Source organism: Mycetomoellerius zeteki, unplaced genomic scaffold (genome assembly GCF_001594055.1).
Source record: "Mycetomoellerius zeteki isolate Tzet28-1 unplaced genomic scaffold, Tzet1.0 scaffold221, whole genome shotgun sequence".
Classification (NCBI taxonomy): Eukaryota; Metazoa; Arthropoda; class Insecta; order Hymenoptera; family Formicidae; genus Mycetomoellerius; species Mycetomoellerius zeteki.
The window spans coordinates 2,347,727-2,362,396 of NW_017257184.1; the positions used below are offsets into that span (position 1 = coordinate 2,347,727).

At 37.7% G+C, this 14,670-nt stretch overlaps 3 protein-coding genes across 8 annotated transcripts in view; 1 reads left to right on the forward strand and 2 right to left on the reverse strand.

Annotated features, from left to right (window-relative positions):
• Window positions 1–14,670, reverse strand: part of LOC108722905 (zinc finger protein 91) — a 342,323-nt gene that overhangs the window by 40,307 nt on the left and 287,346 nt on the right. The gene's annotated exons all lie outside the window — the stretch shown is intronic.
• Window positions 13–6,225, forward strand: LOC108722908 (ionotropic receptor 25a). 2 transcript variants are annotated; one of them, XM_018448263.1, is made up of 6 exons: window positions 13–457; window positions 864–1,222; window positions 1,814–2,611; window positions 4,438–5,276; window positions 5,343–5,678; window positions 5,750–6,225. In XM_018448263.1, the coding sequence occupies exons 1-6, from the start codon at window positions 325–327 to the stop codon at window positions 6,096–6,098; spliced, it is 2,814 nt and encodes a 937-aa protein (XP_018303765.1). In that variant the 5' UTR covers window positions 13–324; the 3' UTR covers window positions 6,099–6,225. The 2 variants fall into 2 exon arrangements, with proteins under 2 accessions (XP_018303765.1, XP_018303766.1); XM_018448264.1 differs by having other exon boundaries at window positions 379–457; window positions 884–1,222.
• LOC108722914 (uncharacterized) lies at window positions 6,451–11,902 on the reverse strand. 5 transcript variants are annotated; one of them, XM_018448277.1, is made up of 7 exons: window positions 11,879–11,902; window positions 10,460–10,769; window positions 9,942–10,341; window positions 9,490–9,801; window positions 9,012–9,402; window positions 8,235–8,880; window positions 6,451–7,599 (listed from the first exon to the last, which is right to left on the reverse strand). In XM_018448277.1, exons 3-7 carry the CDS (start codon window positions 10,266–10,268, stop codon window positions 7,539–7,541), a joined length of 1,737 nt encoding a protein of 578 aa, XP_018303779.1. In that variant the 5' UTR covers window positions 10,269–10,341; window positions 10,460–10,769; window positions 11,879–11,902; the 3' UTR covers window positions 6,451–7,538. The 5 variants fall into 5 exon arrangements, with proteins under 5 accessions (XP_018303779.1, XP_018303776.1, XP_018303778.1 ...); XM_018448274.1 differs by lacking the exon at window positions 11,879–11,902 and adding an exon at window positions 11,755–11,872; XM_018448276.1 differs by lacking the exon at window positions 11,879–11,902 and adding an exon at window positions 11,298–11,455.

Consider the following 14,670-nt stretch of genomic DNA (forward strand, 5'->3'; position numbering starts at 1 on the left):
GACGCTTGCTTCGAGACCGTATTAACGATATTAAGCTCAATATAGACGCAGTTGCAGTTAATCACACAGAGGACTATTGCCGAGTTTCCTTAAAGCGACGAACTTTTGTACCACCAACGAACTGAAACTGAATGCACTTTCAATGTCCCTCGCGAGGACGAGCGAAAGAACGCCAATAAGTGATATTGCGCAACACTCGAAACTTTGATTTGTATCGAAAATATCTTCCGCGTTCAGATCGAGTTGATTACCTTCGCCATTTCCTTCGAATCCTGCTCGTTTGAAGCTCCCAGTTATTCGGAAGACGCCCACTCGCTTGCAATCATGATATCCGATTGTTGTATCGCGAAGATTTATATGCTATACGTTCTATCGGCAACTTTTACGGTCCACGGAGTAGAAGACACGATAGATGGTCATACACAGAAACCGACTCAATCGAGACCAGTGAATGTTTGTAAGTTTCATTTGTGGAAGTTTAATTGGAAAATCTTGCGTGGCGCGATAACCATATAATATATGCGATCGATACACAATGACGTATTGTTACTGGCAACATCTCTATGTCGTTGAAAGAGGAAACAAATCCACACTCTATGTACATACGAAAGAAAAGATTCCATTTGCGAAGGCGAGAACAGCTTTTTAGGCCAGTCCATTACGCTTTTCAAGCGATCCGATGCGTGATAACTGCTTTTGTCCTACAGCGCATGGTTGTAGTTTCTCATTAACGATTCAAGTTATTTGAGGCAGTAGAACACCTTAAGGTATTACGTCTTAAGATTAATCGTCTGACTTGGTTTTGCTTTTTCTTTTTTCTTGCATGCCACGTCGCGTCGGCGCAATGCTTTTTCCACAATTAGTTATAATTAATGGTTGGAAGAATGAAGCGGCGAATGTAAGCGTGACCAATGCTTTGAAGACTCTGGGAGAGAAGTATTCGGGTCATCTAGGCAATGTTTGGTCCATACAAATCAACGAGAGCGATTCCACCGAGAGTCTCGAGACTATATGCAACGCATGGAGCTCGGCTATCAGTAAAGGCGGCGCGACCGTCCCAGATCTGATTCTGGATATGACGATGTCCGACCTGGGTGCCGAAGCTTCGAGTTCGTTCACCGCGGCTATGGGGGTTCCGACTTTATCAGCTCAATTTGGTCAAGAGGGCGATATTCGCTACTGGAGAGACCTGGATCTTGATCAAAAAAACTACTTGATTCAGGTATCATATCCAATTTACTCGTCCTGGTAAAAGTCCTGGCAGCGAGAGAGAGAGAGAGAGAGAGAGAGAGAGAACATCTTTTACAAAAATATACTCAATTAAACAATGAATAAGGTCCGAATTAACATTCAATTTGAGTATCATTTCGGACTGCCAACGCCTAGTTGGATATATTTTTTCATAAAAGGTGGCGTATACACATGATTATAACGTGAAATATATTCGACCTGCTTTTACTAGTACACTATAATTTTATATATCTTTGATATCTATAGATTTGTGGAATATAAATAATTCATATGGAATTGTTTCAGTACTAAAGATCCAAACTTGACCGCTTAGCCTTTATTTCTTAACTGTTGTATGTTCACATCGCGGTTTAATATGATGCTTTAATATTGTTGTTAATATCTTGTTATGCTTTAATATCTTGTTTTGTATAGATCAGAAATACAAGTATGCGTTTGTAAATTCCAAGATCAGAATTATTCAACAAAAAAAGAAATCTATAGTCTCTTCTTGTCTTACGAAATTCTTCAGACGTTCTTCAGATATTTTTGCAGTTTCTCGTGGTTCGGTATTTCATTTCAGGTAATGTCACCGAGTGACCTTGCGCCTGAAGCGATCCGTCAGTTGGCGATCCAGATGAACATCACCAATGCCGGCATCCTCTACGACAAAAAAGACTTCGTCATGATCCACAAGTATAAAAGTTTACTGCTAAATGTGCCGACCAGACATGTCATTAACAGTTTGCAGAACATGATCGATAATGTAAGGGAGCAATTATCAAAATTACGAGACTTAGACGTGGTGAACTATTTCCTACTCGGCGACGAAGATTCTACCAACATGCTATTGAATGCTGGAAATTCATTGAGCTTCACTGGACGAAAGTACGGTTGGTTCATTTTGACTCTGGATGAAGAAATGTGGCCGAGCTGCGCGTGTGAGAACATTACCATATTATTGTTGAAACCGGAAACACCGACGGTGAGCGATGAAAATCAAGCAGAATCTGTTATAAGGACGAAGTTCCCGAAACCGCTCATCACATCCGCCTTTTATTACGATTTAACTCTGTTGGGTGTCAGCGCGATGAAGTCCGCTTTGGACAATGGCGACTGGCCCTTGGAACCCAATCACATCGACTGCAATAGCTACGATGAAACGAACACGCCGACGAGAGAACTAGATTTCCTAGCTAAACTGATGGCAGTCTCCAAGAATATGACGCCAACGTACGCTGGCATTAGTTGGGGCAAGAAAAATGGAGAACATCATGTGGACTTTAAGATGATCATGTATATGGTGAACATTGAACGAGAAAAGATTACGTTGAAAGAGAAGGGCGGAGATTGGCAGGCGGGCATCGAGATGCCCTTGCAGGTAAGTCCCAGTGCTTGAAACGAGATGTAACATGTTACGTGAAAATGTTGAAGGACGATATATTAATAGATATGCAAGAGCGTAGCCAACGGAGGGCAAGAGGGCGCGTCCTCCTTCCTAAATTTTAAAAAACAGAAATATAATATTATAATTAAGACCGCCTAAGCGGGTTATGCTTAATGAGTATTCTTAGGAAATTAATTTTAGAAAAAAAGAAAGAATTGGTGGTGAAAGTTATAAAAAGATTTTCTGAGAATCTAGGACGGCTAGTGTTATAAATTAAAATTTTTCCAATTTGAAGAATCAGTTTCCAATTTTAAGAAAAAAAATAAAATAAATTAGTAAATTAAATATGCGTGCTTTACCTGTTAGTAATTAATTAAAAATAATAATATAAACAAAATAATGAAAGCATATTGCCTATCAGAGCCAATACAAGTTGTTCAAATGTGTAAAAATTTCTTTATTACAATATCTTAACGAATTTGATATGTTTCGAGATCCTTCGGTTTGGGTCCTTATCATACATTGACAAACATTAATGTAAAATATAAAATAAAATAAAGCGTCTTCGTTGTGGATCTGATCAATATTTAGTCGAAAAAAAGTTTCAGCAAAACGTCGTGTCGCAATAATTCAATAAATCGTCGTGTTTATCCAATTTTCAAATTGATAAAATCAATGTGGTGATAAATATACTTTTTACTGTTCAAATCAGTCAACGTAATCCTCAAATTGATGATAAACGTTGAGATGAGAAGATCTCGTGATATCGAACTGTTAGATACGTAATGACAAAATAAGTCCAATAATTCATATTACTCGACCACCTTTCCTCCTTCGGGTTTAAAAGTTTCAACTCTAATTTGACCCTCTTCCCGCCACACCTAAATAAAATCCTGGCTACGTCCATGGATATATATTAACTTTCTAATTATTTGTAATCCATTTGATAAAATCAATTGCTGCAAAAATAAAGGAATTCCGTATGTCACAAGTAATTTTCTTCCTAAATTACGATGTTTTCAATATTGCGGCTTCTTCGATTTTTCTTCCAATTCTCGAGTGGCCATGTACCCAAGGATTATTGATCATGCTTGACCGTCGTGCCTGACTGAGCGACGTTTACGCGATCGATGGTTCATGTATTTCTTTTCGTCATTTATATTATACTACCCTCTTACACGGATAGATTTGGAAACTGCAAAAACAACAAATTGACTATAATATTGAATTGTGACTATAACAAACTTGTTGTCGGGAATTTATTGAGCTCCTCTTGGATATTCATTTGTTTGCGAATCGTGTTTAATCTGGATTGCAGTCGTATGATAACTGGTAAATAAATAGCGTTGAAACTCGAGCTTACTTTTAAGCCGATTTTGCATTAAACTGACTTCCCGCAAAGAGTATTAACGAATACATAAATATCATAATATTATAATACGAGATATTCGTTAAAAGGGATGCAATTTTGTCGAAAAAAGAAAGAAATTCCTTCAACGTAAGCTATTTTTTCATCAATATCTCACCGCCATATCTGCCGCGTTGTCGTTCCCTAATGACGCTCGCTTATCTATCCTGGAAAAAGTTCAAGGTGGCAAAAGCGTATGGTCGTATATACTTTTATTTACTCGAGCATCATATCGTGCCACGTAAGCGTCACGAAAGCATACCCCTTTTGCGTATTTAGTTTCACTTATTTCGTGCTTCGCACCACCTTTTTTACTCCTCGGAGTCCCAGAGGTAGTTCGACAATCGTCATTCTGTGTTGATTTTACGTTCCGTAATTCTTCGTCTATCGAGAGAATTTGCGTTCTGCGAAGGTCACCAACGAAAAGATCATGAATAACACCGCAGTGACGAGCTATAGGGTGGTTACCGTACAACATCCACCCTTCATGATGTATAATAATAAAACTAAGGAATGGTACGGTTTCTGCGTCGACCTACTAAACGCGATTTGTGAGACCGTGCCGTTCGAGTACGAGATACGCGAGGTGGAGGACGGCGAGTTCGGCACGTTGAAAGAGAATGGTAGCTGGAACGGAATGATAAAGGAGTTGATAGACAAACGCGCCGACATCGCCCTGAGCTCGCTCTGGGTCATGGCAGAACGGGAAAAAGTCGTCGACTTCACGGTACCCTTTTACGATTTGGTCGGCTTGTCGATCATGATGCAGAAAACGAAGACGTCGACGTCGCTCTTCAAGTTCCTGACGGTGCTGGAGAACGATGTCTGGTTCTGCATACTGGCGGCGTACTTCTTCACCAGCTTCCTTATGTGGCTGTTTGACCGTTGGTCGCCATACAGTTATCAAAATAATCGTGACAAGTATAAGGACGACGAGGAGAAAAGGGAGTTTAATCTCAGGGAGTGCTTCTGGTTTTGTATGACCTCCTTGACTCCCCAGGGTGGCGGAGAGGCGCCGAAAAATTTATCGGGGAGATTGGTAGCGGCTACATGGTGGCTCTTTGGGTTCATCATCATCGCATCCTACACGGCTAACTTGGCGGCTTTCCTTACAGTGTCCAGGTTGGAGATACCTATCGAGAACTTGGACGATCTAAGCAAACAGTATAAAATACAGTATGCTCCTATCAGAAACTCGCCAGGGTATTCTTACTTCCAGAGGATGGCGGACATTGAGACGCGTTTTTACGAGTAAGTGATTATTTTTCAAATCAGATCTTTGTGCGCGATTCTTCTAAACATTTTATATCATCACAGGATTTGGAAAGATATGAGTCTGAACGATAGCTTGTCGGACGTAGAAAGAGCGAAACTAGCCGTCTGGGATTATCCTGTTAGTGATAAATATACAAAAATGTTCCAAGCGATGAAAGAGACTGGCTTTCCGGCCGATATTGATGAAGCATTAAAGCGAATTCGACAGGAGGGTCAGTATGCGAATAACGAATTCGCTTTTATCGAAGACGCTTCGACTATTAAGTATCTTGTCATGACAAATTGCGATTTGACCCAAATCGGAGAGGAATTTTCAAGGAAACCATACGCTATCGCCGTCCAACAAGGATCACCGCTGAAGGATCAATTTAACAACGCGTACGTACGAAAACGTTTATTTTTTTTTTTCGTAAAAAGACAAACGTTCTTAAATCAATCTTTTCTTGCAGGATTCTCATATTGTTGAACAAGAGGAAATTGGAGAAGATGAAGAATGAATGGTGGAAGAACAATCCCATCAGAAAGAACTGTGATCTAAAAAATGATCAGAGCGATGGTATTAGTATTCACAATATTGGCGGAGTGTTTCTCGTAATCTTCGTGGGCATCATTTTCGCTTGTCTTACGTTAGCCTTTGAGTACTGGTATTATCGGCACCGTGCAAAAGTTACCGAATTAAATCAAGCTACGCCCCCAAAAACAAAAATGACAAAGACAATTAAATCGATTCGGTTTAATTTGCATCCTGCCCCTACACATGGGTTTCAAACAATCTCGCAACTTAGATCGAGATTTTAAGTTGCAATTGTCAGGAAGGATTCGTTTATAGAATATAGAGAATATAGCTGTATAAAGCTGTCACACAAAGGAATAAAAGCGATTCTAGACGACCGTGTCAATTTTGTATATTAATAAGATATTAGATCAAATTCATGAAGATTCATGAATTTTCATATCAGTGTGACGCACAGTAAAGCAATTATATAGTAACATTTTCATAAAATTCATTTACATGTTTTTAGCATATATATTCTGCGATAAATATTTGCGATTCTAGGTAACTTTAAAGAAAAGTGTAATTGTGGAATTCTTGGGTAAAAAGAGAGATAAATAAATGCATGGAAGTGGAAGATTTAAAATTTACGTACAATTTTCATTTTTGCAATGCCTTTATTTACCCTTTCCATACATTATTTCGCCAAAAGACGAAGAACGTCTTTTTTCTTTTTTTTTTACATTGCATATATTCCTTTCACGTTATTTCCTAAAGACAGAGTTGTTTATAAGTGACACATTCCTTCGACGCATTAACATCATTCAACATTCGTTTCAAAGGCATCTGCATGCTAAAGTAACATTTTTTGTATTTTTTCACATACCTTATGCAAGGTAAGCGCGTGTTTTCAATTACACGATTTTTTTTTACACGTATGTTCTCAGTTATTCGATTTCTTAGGGTGAGCACAGGGAAAGCAATGGATACAAGGATATTTGGAATGTGGGAGAAGGAAAGGACTCTGGAAGGGGGATATATTAATCTTCTAGGGAGTTAAATCATAATTATAGGGGAATACAATTAAGATAATCCATTAATAATTACGAAAAACAACAAGAAAATAGAACAGCACTTTAATTAAATACCCGATCTGCAATCGTGCGGCGTTCAAAATAAGTACTCAACTGTCCTTTCTAATTTGTTTCTGATTCGTAACTTTCTTTTTTTCTTTTTTTCTTTTCGATATGAATCGGAGAAGTAGATACTCTTAGCCTGCACGTCGGGTGAGAAACAAAATTGCTTGCTATAATTTTCTACAAAATCAGCGTACTAAGCTCTCTCCTCAAAAATCACAAAGTAATCAACAACCTACAACTGAAATAGCGTGGACTACATCTTCAACGTTCTTGCGACGTGAAACGCTGTGTGTAACATATACACTTTTTTTTCTTATTTTGTGTTCCTTTCCTCTTTACTCTCTCATCAAAGGGTTAATATTAATTACCTAAATGAATAGTTAATATTCTCGTGTTTCGCTTTGTTTCGATTGCATGTTGCTTATTACGAGTGACGGATGGGGTTTACTCGTGCCTTCTTGGATACATGCATAACAAATTCCACATGCCAAGAGGACCCCCATTCACAATCCTATCAATCGCTTTTTTATCTTGCGAAAAAAAAGTATAGCTAAACCTCAAATCTCCAGTCATATAGTATATCATTAGCAGCTTACATTATCCGGTTCACAAGGTCAACGGACGCAAAGTCGTCAGTGGCTGGCATCCGAAGCTGCTACTATGCCTTCTATTGGAAAAAAGATATCTATATAAAAGATATGTATATAGTTTGATACAATAGCAATATGACAAAACTAAATTGTGCCGTAAAATTTTTATCCGGACAATATATTTTGGAATTATAAGTAAGACGCCTAAGACATATATTATTGTAACAAAATCATTGCCGTAATATTTCGCTTATTTTTAGCGTTTTTCAACCATTAAACATTTTAATCATTGCACATATCCTTTCTTAAAGAAAAATTAATTTTAATTTTTTTTAAAAGATAAAGTCATTCGAATATTTTCCTGGGAGAAATTGATAAATAAGAATAGGAATATATTGTATTTTAATTGTTTCCAACAAAGTTTCACTTAGAACAAATCACATATATATCAATATTTTTGATATATAAATCTAAATACTGACTTTTTTTTCTTTTATATTATACAATTGTAGATAATACATGCTACTGTAAATCTCATATTTGAATCTGACAATGCTGATTTCTCATCTATTTAATAATAAGAAAAAATTGATTGGTCTAAAGTCGCGCCTCTCTTACTAATTTGCAATATTATATTCTCTTATAACACGATATTATACGTTCTGTTAACTGACACGTTTGCAACGTTGTGTGTTTTAACGATATTTATTACCTTTTTCTATCATTGTGCAGAGGTACACTCGATTGTACCCAGCCAAGTTGATCCAAAGCAAAAGAATCTTTTTCGATATTTTCTTGTTCTTGTAAAACGGCATCTTCAGCTCCAACTGGAGAATAGCGAAAATGATCTTGTTCGGAGAGAATGCGGCGTTTGACCGGAGATCGTACGGGCTCAGTTTGAACGCTCTTGTCGCACTGACGTACCCGAAATTTTAGCGTTAAATTCGTAGACGCGGGCAATGCTACCGTGTCATTCTCCCTGTACTCCATATAAGGGCTTTCTCCGCCAGGAAGATACAGTAAGTTTCCTGAATCAGATCTGCGATAGGCGACGCGTTCTACTGTATTATTCACAGGAAACGTCGTGCCATCTGCCCAGTGACCATCGTCCTTTATTGGACGAAAGTGAGTACGTGCGGAAGTCAATAGATCCTCGTCTGGTTCTGGAAGGCTGTTTACCTTCAGACTCGAACGAGATTCTTTGCAAACTCCAAGCGGAGTTTTGGTTGATGCTACCGGAAAGAAACAGTCACCTGTCTCAGCATTGGGACAATACAAGTTTGTAGATAAGTTACGGTTAAATTCTCTCCAGCACCAGGGTCCATCCGAAAACGAATCTAACCAACTTATATTGTAATCTGTAATGAATTATAATATAAAAATCTAAGTTAATAAAAAAATTTTAAATCTCTAAGATTTTTCAATTATAAGTATTATTTTGATATAAATCTTAAATTTTAATATATTGTATTATGAATTGATATTTGACCTGTTTTATCTTTATTGCTACATTCATCTGCATTATCTTCAATGCTGATTAGATCGATATCCCATGGAATAAGCGGTGATTCGTCAATAATTGATTCTTGATTTGGTGTGTCAGTAGCGTAGCCATTATCTGAAGTGGGTAAGGTGAAGATTGTCCTGGTAGTGTCTGTGGGCCAAAGAGGTCCAGAAGGAATAGAAAGTGTCGGAGCTGCCCATATTGAAGATGTGTCCTGTGCATTGCCTGGTACTGAATTCCAAAGTGATTCTAAGCTCTCAAACTTCGCTTTTAATTGTGCTAATCTTAACTGATCGAGTTCCTTTTCCCTTTCTCGTTCCATTGATTTAGCAAATCCAAAGCTTTCTTTATCTTCTGATCTTTGTGATTCGATGTTCTGGAAAAAAAAGAAAAAAATACAGTTTATCATATTGGTTAACTACACAAAATTTAAAAAGGGTAAAAAAAATATTTTAATACATACGATAGACATTTTAGTCTTCTTATTTCGAGCGCTATTATTTTTATTGTGCAAATTAATTTCGTAGTTTTTGTTGTTGTTGCTGTTGGCAAAGCTTCTATCTTTCTGTGGTGAAGTCTTTATGAAAGATACAGATTGCAAGGCTGGAAATGCTGCGTAATATCGCAGAGCCTTGTCACGAAGTGTGAGTGCTTCTAAATTTGTTTTGGGCTCATCACAAGATTTCTCAGATTCTTCTCTTTCATCATATGAGCCCCCTTCTAATTCTTTCAGTTTTATGCACAGTTCATCAACTAGAGCATCTACTCCGTATTTCTATGTACACAGAAAATATTTTTTAAATACATTATTATTATGTAATTTATTATATAATTTATATTATTACATAATGTAAATTATAGAAAAGAAACTAGGAATTTTATATATTCCTTGTAGAAATTATATTTAAAACTTACGTCGTCAGCAGCATTTGTCAGACATTGCACAACAGCTTGTCGTTGTTCCCCGTCACCATGCGTTGGCAGCTTTGCTTTAGGTCGGGCACGTATGCGACATCCTGTGTCTTTACCCAACTCAATTGCCTCTTCTGGAGGACTTAGGGCCGAGTCGGGGCGGCGCAATAGCCTGAGTACAAATCGCGAGTACGCAACTGGGTCAACCCCCAATGCGTCCAGGCGAGTCTCAAGCCACTGGCGCAACTCCTCCTCGGCCCTCGAGCCAAAGACTTCGCCTCCTCCAGGGGACGTCGCTATCCCGACCGAATGCAAGGCTGGATTCCTCATTCCCTCTTAATAGATTTCCTCCTAGACCCAGGAACTCTAACCAACTTCACTATCTCCAGGGTGATCATCTCTCCTATAAGATTATAGCCACATTTTTATTATAATTTTTATTAAATCATGACGTTTACCATTACTGACGTTTATTAGGGAAAAATGCGCTTAGATTATTTAAAATCTGAGATCAAACTCACCTATATACAGTACAGTATTACGGTATTTTTATTATTGTCGTTAAATGTTTCAATTTTATGTAATCCACCACTACGTTGTCCGAACTAATCAACAGACTTATCGAATGTTTTTCCGTAATTCTTATTTTGAATTTTTCACATGAAGTTACTCAATTGTCCAGAAATATTATTAATGTTTTGTAAAGTTTTTTTTAGTAATATTGTTTAAAAATTTTTTAATTTTTGTGCATGGGTGGTGGATATATTATTGAAGTGAGGCTGGCAGGTCTTAGTGAAGGATAACAAGTATATTCTCCTTCCCATTTTGACTCTAAAAGTAACAAGTAAAAGCAGTATAAGTAATCGTTTCATTATAGAAAACTCATTAGTTCATTTATAAATAATATTTATAGTGTTACACATTTAAGTAATATTTCGCTTTATTTATATTATTATAATAAAAATTATTTCATCTACAACACCCGTTACAATAATTCGATTACTATCGTAATCCATGCTAGAAAATTATGTAATGCAACAAAAATAATTTATAAATCGACTTTACTTGTATACTTTCACATTATCAGCATCACTTTAAATTTTCAAAATGTATAGGAAAGAAAAAAAAAATATATATATAAGAACATTATTTAGTTATATGTAACATTTCGTTTTAACGCCCATTTGTATCTATTTAAAGAAATACAAGGGATGTCAAGATAGTCAAATATACACTTATGTATGTGTATACATACATATATAGCCTTAGCTGAACACTACGATGTTCAAAACGACAAATTGCATCAGCACGCACAGGAGACCGAGAGAAACAAAGACCAAGATCCAAACGGAATCGTACCGATCGTACATTGGACAGTGATATCGCACTCGATATCCGAAACCATTGTGGTCGTTATTAAAGAAACGTGTTATCTATAGATACGTGCGTATGATAAAAGCAACGACGTATATCTCAGGTGTTGTCGTCGCGGAGTGAGAACGCGCGCCCGAAGCGAGAGGGGTAAATTTAGGCGAGGGAGGCGATGCGCGGCCGCGTGTCCGCGCGCACGAGACGCTGGCAGCGGGTCCCTGGTCCGGGGGGAGGTGTACAACGCGAATAACCTTGCCGATTGCGCTATAGAATTTCGCCTGAGTCATAGCTCTGCCCGTGAACGAAGGCCCGTGCGTGACGACGTTACGAAATTGCGAGTCATCGACGGTAACGCGAGCCACGTCGCGATGTGCGGGTGTCCGCGATCGGATGCCCGCGCGTTTCATCGATATGATAAAAAAATAATCCAGGATCCACGACGTACCTGCATGCCTCGAGAGATGATTTTCACCCCGGCCTCTTCTACACACCCCACTCAGTAAAAAACATGGCGAGCTACTAAACCAAAGAAGACTTCGCACTCCACACACACACAAACATACTCTCACCTTCGATCACAGAGTGTAAGAATTGTCAACGCCAACTTCGCGCTGGTAACGGTGTCCTAACCTAATCTGACCATGACGTAGGCCAAGTTGATCGAGGAATATAATTCGAGAATTGTCGAGAATTGTCGAGAATTGTCGAGAATTGTCGAGAATGACGCATCGACATCGCCTCGCGTCGTGATGATTGGTTAAAATCTTGTCAACCTGACCACTCACATCAAGGTATCGATCATACTTTTTCTATGGAGCAGAAACGTGGAAGGTGAAATTTGTTATGTACACAATAAGAAATTTTATGTTAAATTTAACACATTTCACATGTCCTAAACGGTCCACCTAAATTTTTGTTAATTTAACATAAGACGAATATGTTAGAAAGTAACACAAATGTTATGTAAAAAATTAACACAAGAAGTGTAATACTTTGACACAATTTAAAAACAAATTTTATGTTAAATTGACACATTTATAATGTTAAATTTAACTGAGATTTTAGATGATATTTTTACATTTTTAATTTAGACGATGTCTCTGTGATATTTAACATATGCAATATGTAGATTTAACAGATATTTACTATTACAAAGAGAAAATAACACTAAATATCTGTATCTTTTTACATATAAAATATGTAATTAAGTTGTACAGAACATATTTCTTCAGTAAAATTAACATTATAATATATTAAATCAACACACCCATTTTATTCATTTATTCTCAGAATTTATGTTTTAAAACTACATTATTTTTATGTTATTTGTTTACTTACCTATAAATTGTATTTTAACATTGTAAAATGTTAAATTTTAATTTAACACAAAATATTCAAATAACACAATTATTGTATATTGCGTTAAATTAAAACTCGGATATTAAAAATTCAACATAAAAATTTTAACAATAATTCATTTTAACAAATACAAACAACATATATACGTAGAACAAGATTTTGTTTGTGATGTGGAACCGGAAGTTTATGACTGAGGAAAGTCAATCAGCCGGTATTTATAGGCCGGTATTCATCAGTCAGTTCTTATTTCAAGATCGTCTTAAGACATGAATGCGGCCGTCTGATTGGTTCGTGATATCTCAAGACGGAACTTAATGCGGGGTCTACAATAGAAGTCATAGCGGTCGTAGCGTCTTAAGTCGTAGAAAATTGACCAATCACAGTTGATTATTCTTCTCATATTTGATTGTGATTGGTCAATTTTCTACGACTTAAGACCCTACGACTGCTACGACTTCTATTGTAGACCCCGCATAACTGCTTACGACAGACGATCTTGAATATAATTTCGTATGAAGAGTTTTGAAGTGCAAATAAAAAAGTTTGTGAGTAATTCTATTAACAATTAATCATTCTTTTTTGGACCATGTATTTGACCGAAATAATTAACCGGATCTAAATTCAACAAAGTTTATATATGAAATCGTTTGTATTTCGTATGAAGAGTTATGAAGTACCATTAAAAACATTTGTGAGTCACGACCGCTCACTGAGGACAGAATCCATAGTTCGGTCTTAATCTCAAGCAATGTCTTAAGATGCTAATACGGCTCTCTGATTGGTTAACATACACACTACACTAACATACACTAGCTTAAGACCATCTTTTGACGAATCTTGAGCAACATTTAGTCCGGATCTACAATAGGTGTTTTAAGACTTAAGCCGTAAAAAATTGATCAATTACAGTCGAATCCGAGACGAATAATCGACTGTGATTCGCCCATTTCTTATGGCTTAAGGCTTAAAACCCTATTGTAGATCTGGGGTTGTGAAACTGGGCTTAATGGCTTCTACACACAGAACGCGGCAACGCTTGCCGCGCGGCGGAAGTTGGCGTGATAGCCAATCAACGTCTCATTTGCTCGGAAGTAATAGATATATAATTTCCACCGCGCGACAAAAGTTGAACTCATGGCTCCTGCACACTGGACGCGGAAAAGCGTCACATTTTGCCGCGCGGTAAGCGTTTCCACGTCCAGTGTGCAGGAACCATCGATTCAACTTTTATCGCGCGGCGGAAGTAGTATCACATCATTTCTAGAAGGTTTGCAAGGTGAGGCCGACTTAGGGCCACTGTCACCAAGCTCAGTTAAGCTTGTTTGAAGCAAACAAAATGACAAATGCGATTGATCAATTCCGATGGACTAACTGGCCAGTTAAGTTGACTGAGCTTGGTGACAGTGGCCCTTAAGAACATAGAATTATTGGCTAGTGCGAGAACTTCCGCCGCGTTCTATGTGCAGGAGCCATAAGGATGCCGTGTAAACGTGATCAGTTGGAATGGGTGCAGAATGGGTGTAGAATGAGTGCGGAAAAATTGCGGAATGGGTGCGGAAATATATCTATTACGCCACTGTCCATATCGTCTTGCTGATTGGTTGCTGTTTCCATTGACTTGACGCTTGCATCTGAATGCACCTTATGAACCAATCATATTAAAGAATCAATCATATTAAAGAATCAATCATATTAAATCAGAATCAATCATATTAAAGAATCATTGGCTGCGTTCAGCGGACTCAACAGTTGAGTGAGCGCTGGCTGCTTGTTGTATTCTTCCAGATCTAAAATACTGATTGGATGATCTAAAAGAATATACCAATAATAGCGAGCGTTCGCTTAACTGTTGAATCCGCTGAACGCAGCCATTGGTCGTGTTCAGCAGACTCAACTGTTGCGGAGAAGATCAGTGAGCTCTCGCTGCTATTGGATGATCTAAAAGAATACGCCAATAGCAGCAAACGCTCACGGATCCGCTTCATAACAGTTGAGTCTGCTG

What these genes read in the sequence shown, in the direction of transcription:
- LOC108722908 (XM_018448263.1), top strand. Translation starts at nt 325, where the DNA reads ATGATATCCGATTGTTGTATCGCGAAGATTTATATGCTATACGTTCTA. An exon ending in AAAAAAACTACTTGATTCAG is followed by an intron (nt 1,223 to 1,813) that starts GTATCATATCCA and finishes ATTTCATTTCAG; the next exon opens with GTAATGTCACCGAGTGACCT. An exon ending in GCATCGAGATGCCCTTGCAG is followed by an intron (nt 2,612 to 4,437) that starts GTAAGTCCCAGT and finishes CGTTCTGCGAAG; the next exon opens with GTCACCAACGAAAAGATCAT.
- LOC108722914 (XM_018448277.1), bottom strand. Translation starts at nt 10,268, where the DNA reads ATGAGGAATCCAGCCTTGCATTCGGTCGGGATAGCGACGTCCCCTGGA. An exon ending in TGACAAATGCTGCTGACGAC is followed by an intron (nt 9,802 to 9,941) that starts GTAAGTTTTAAA and finishes CTGTGTACATAG; the next exon opens with AAATACGGAGTAGATGCTCT. An exon ending in CTGCACAATGATAGAAAAAG is followed by an intron (nt 7,600 to 8,234) that starts GTAATAAATATC and finishes TTTTTCCAATAG; the next exon opens with AAGGCATAGTAGCAGCTTCG.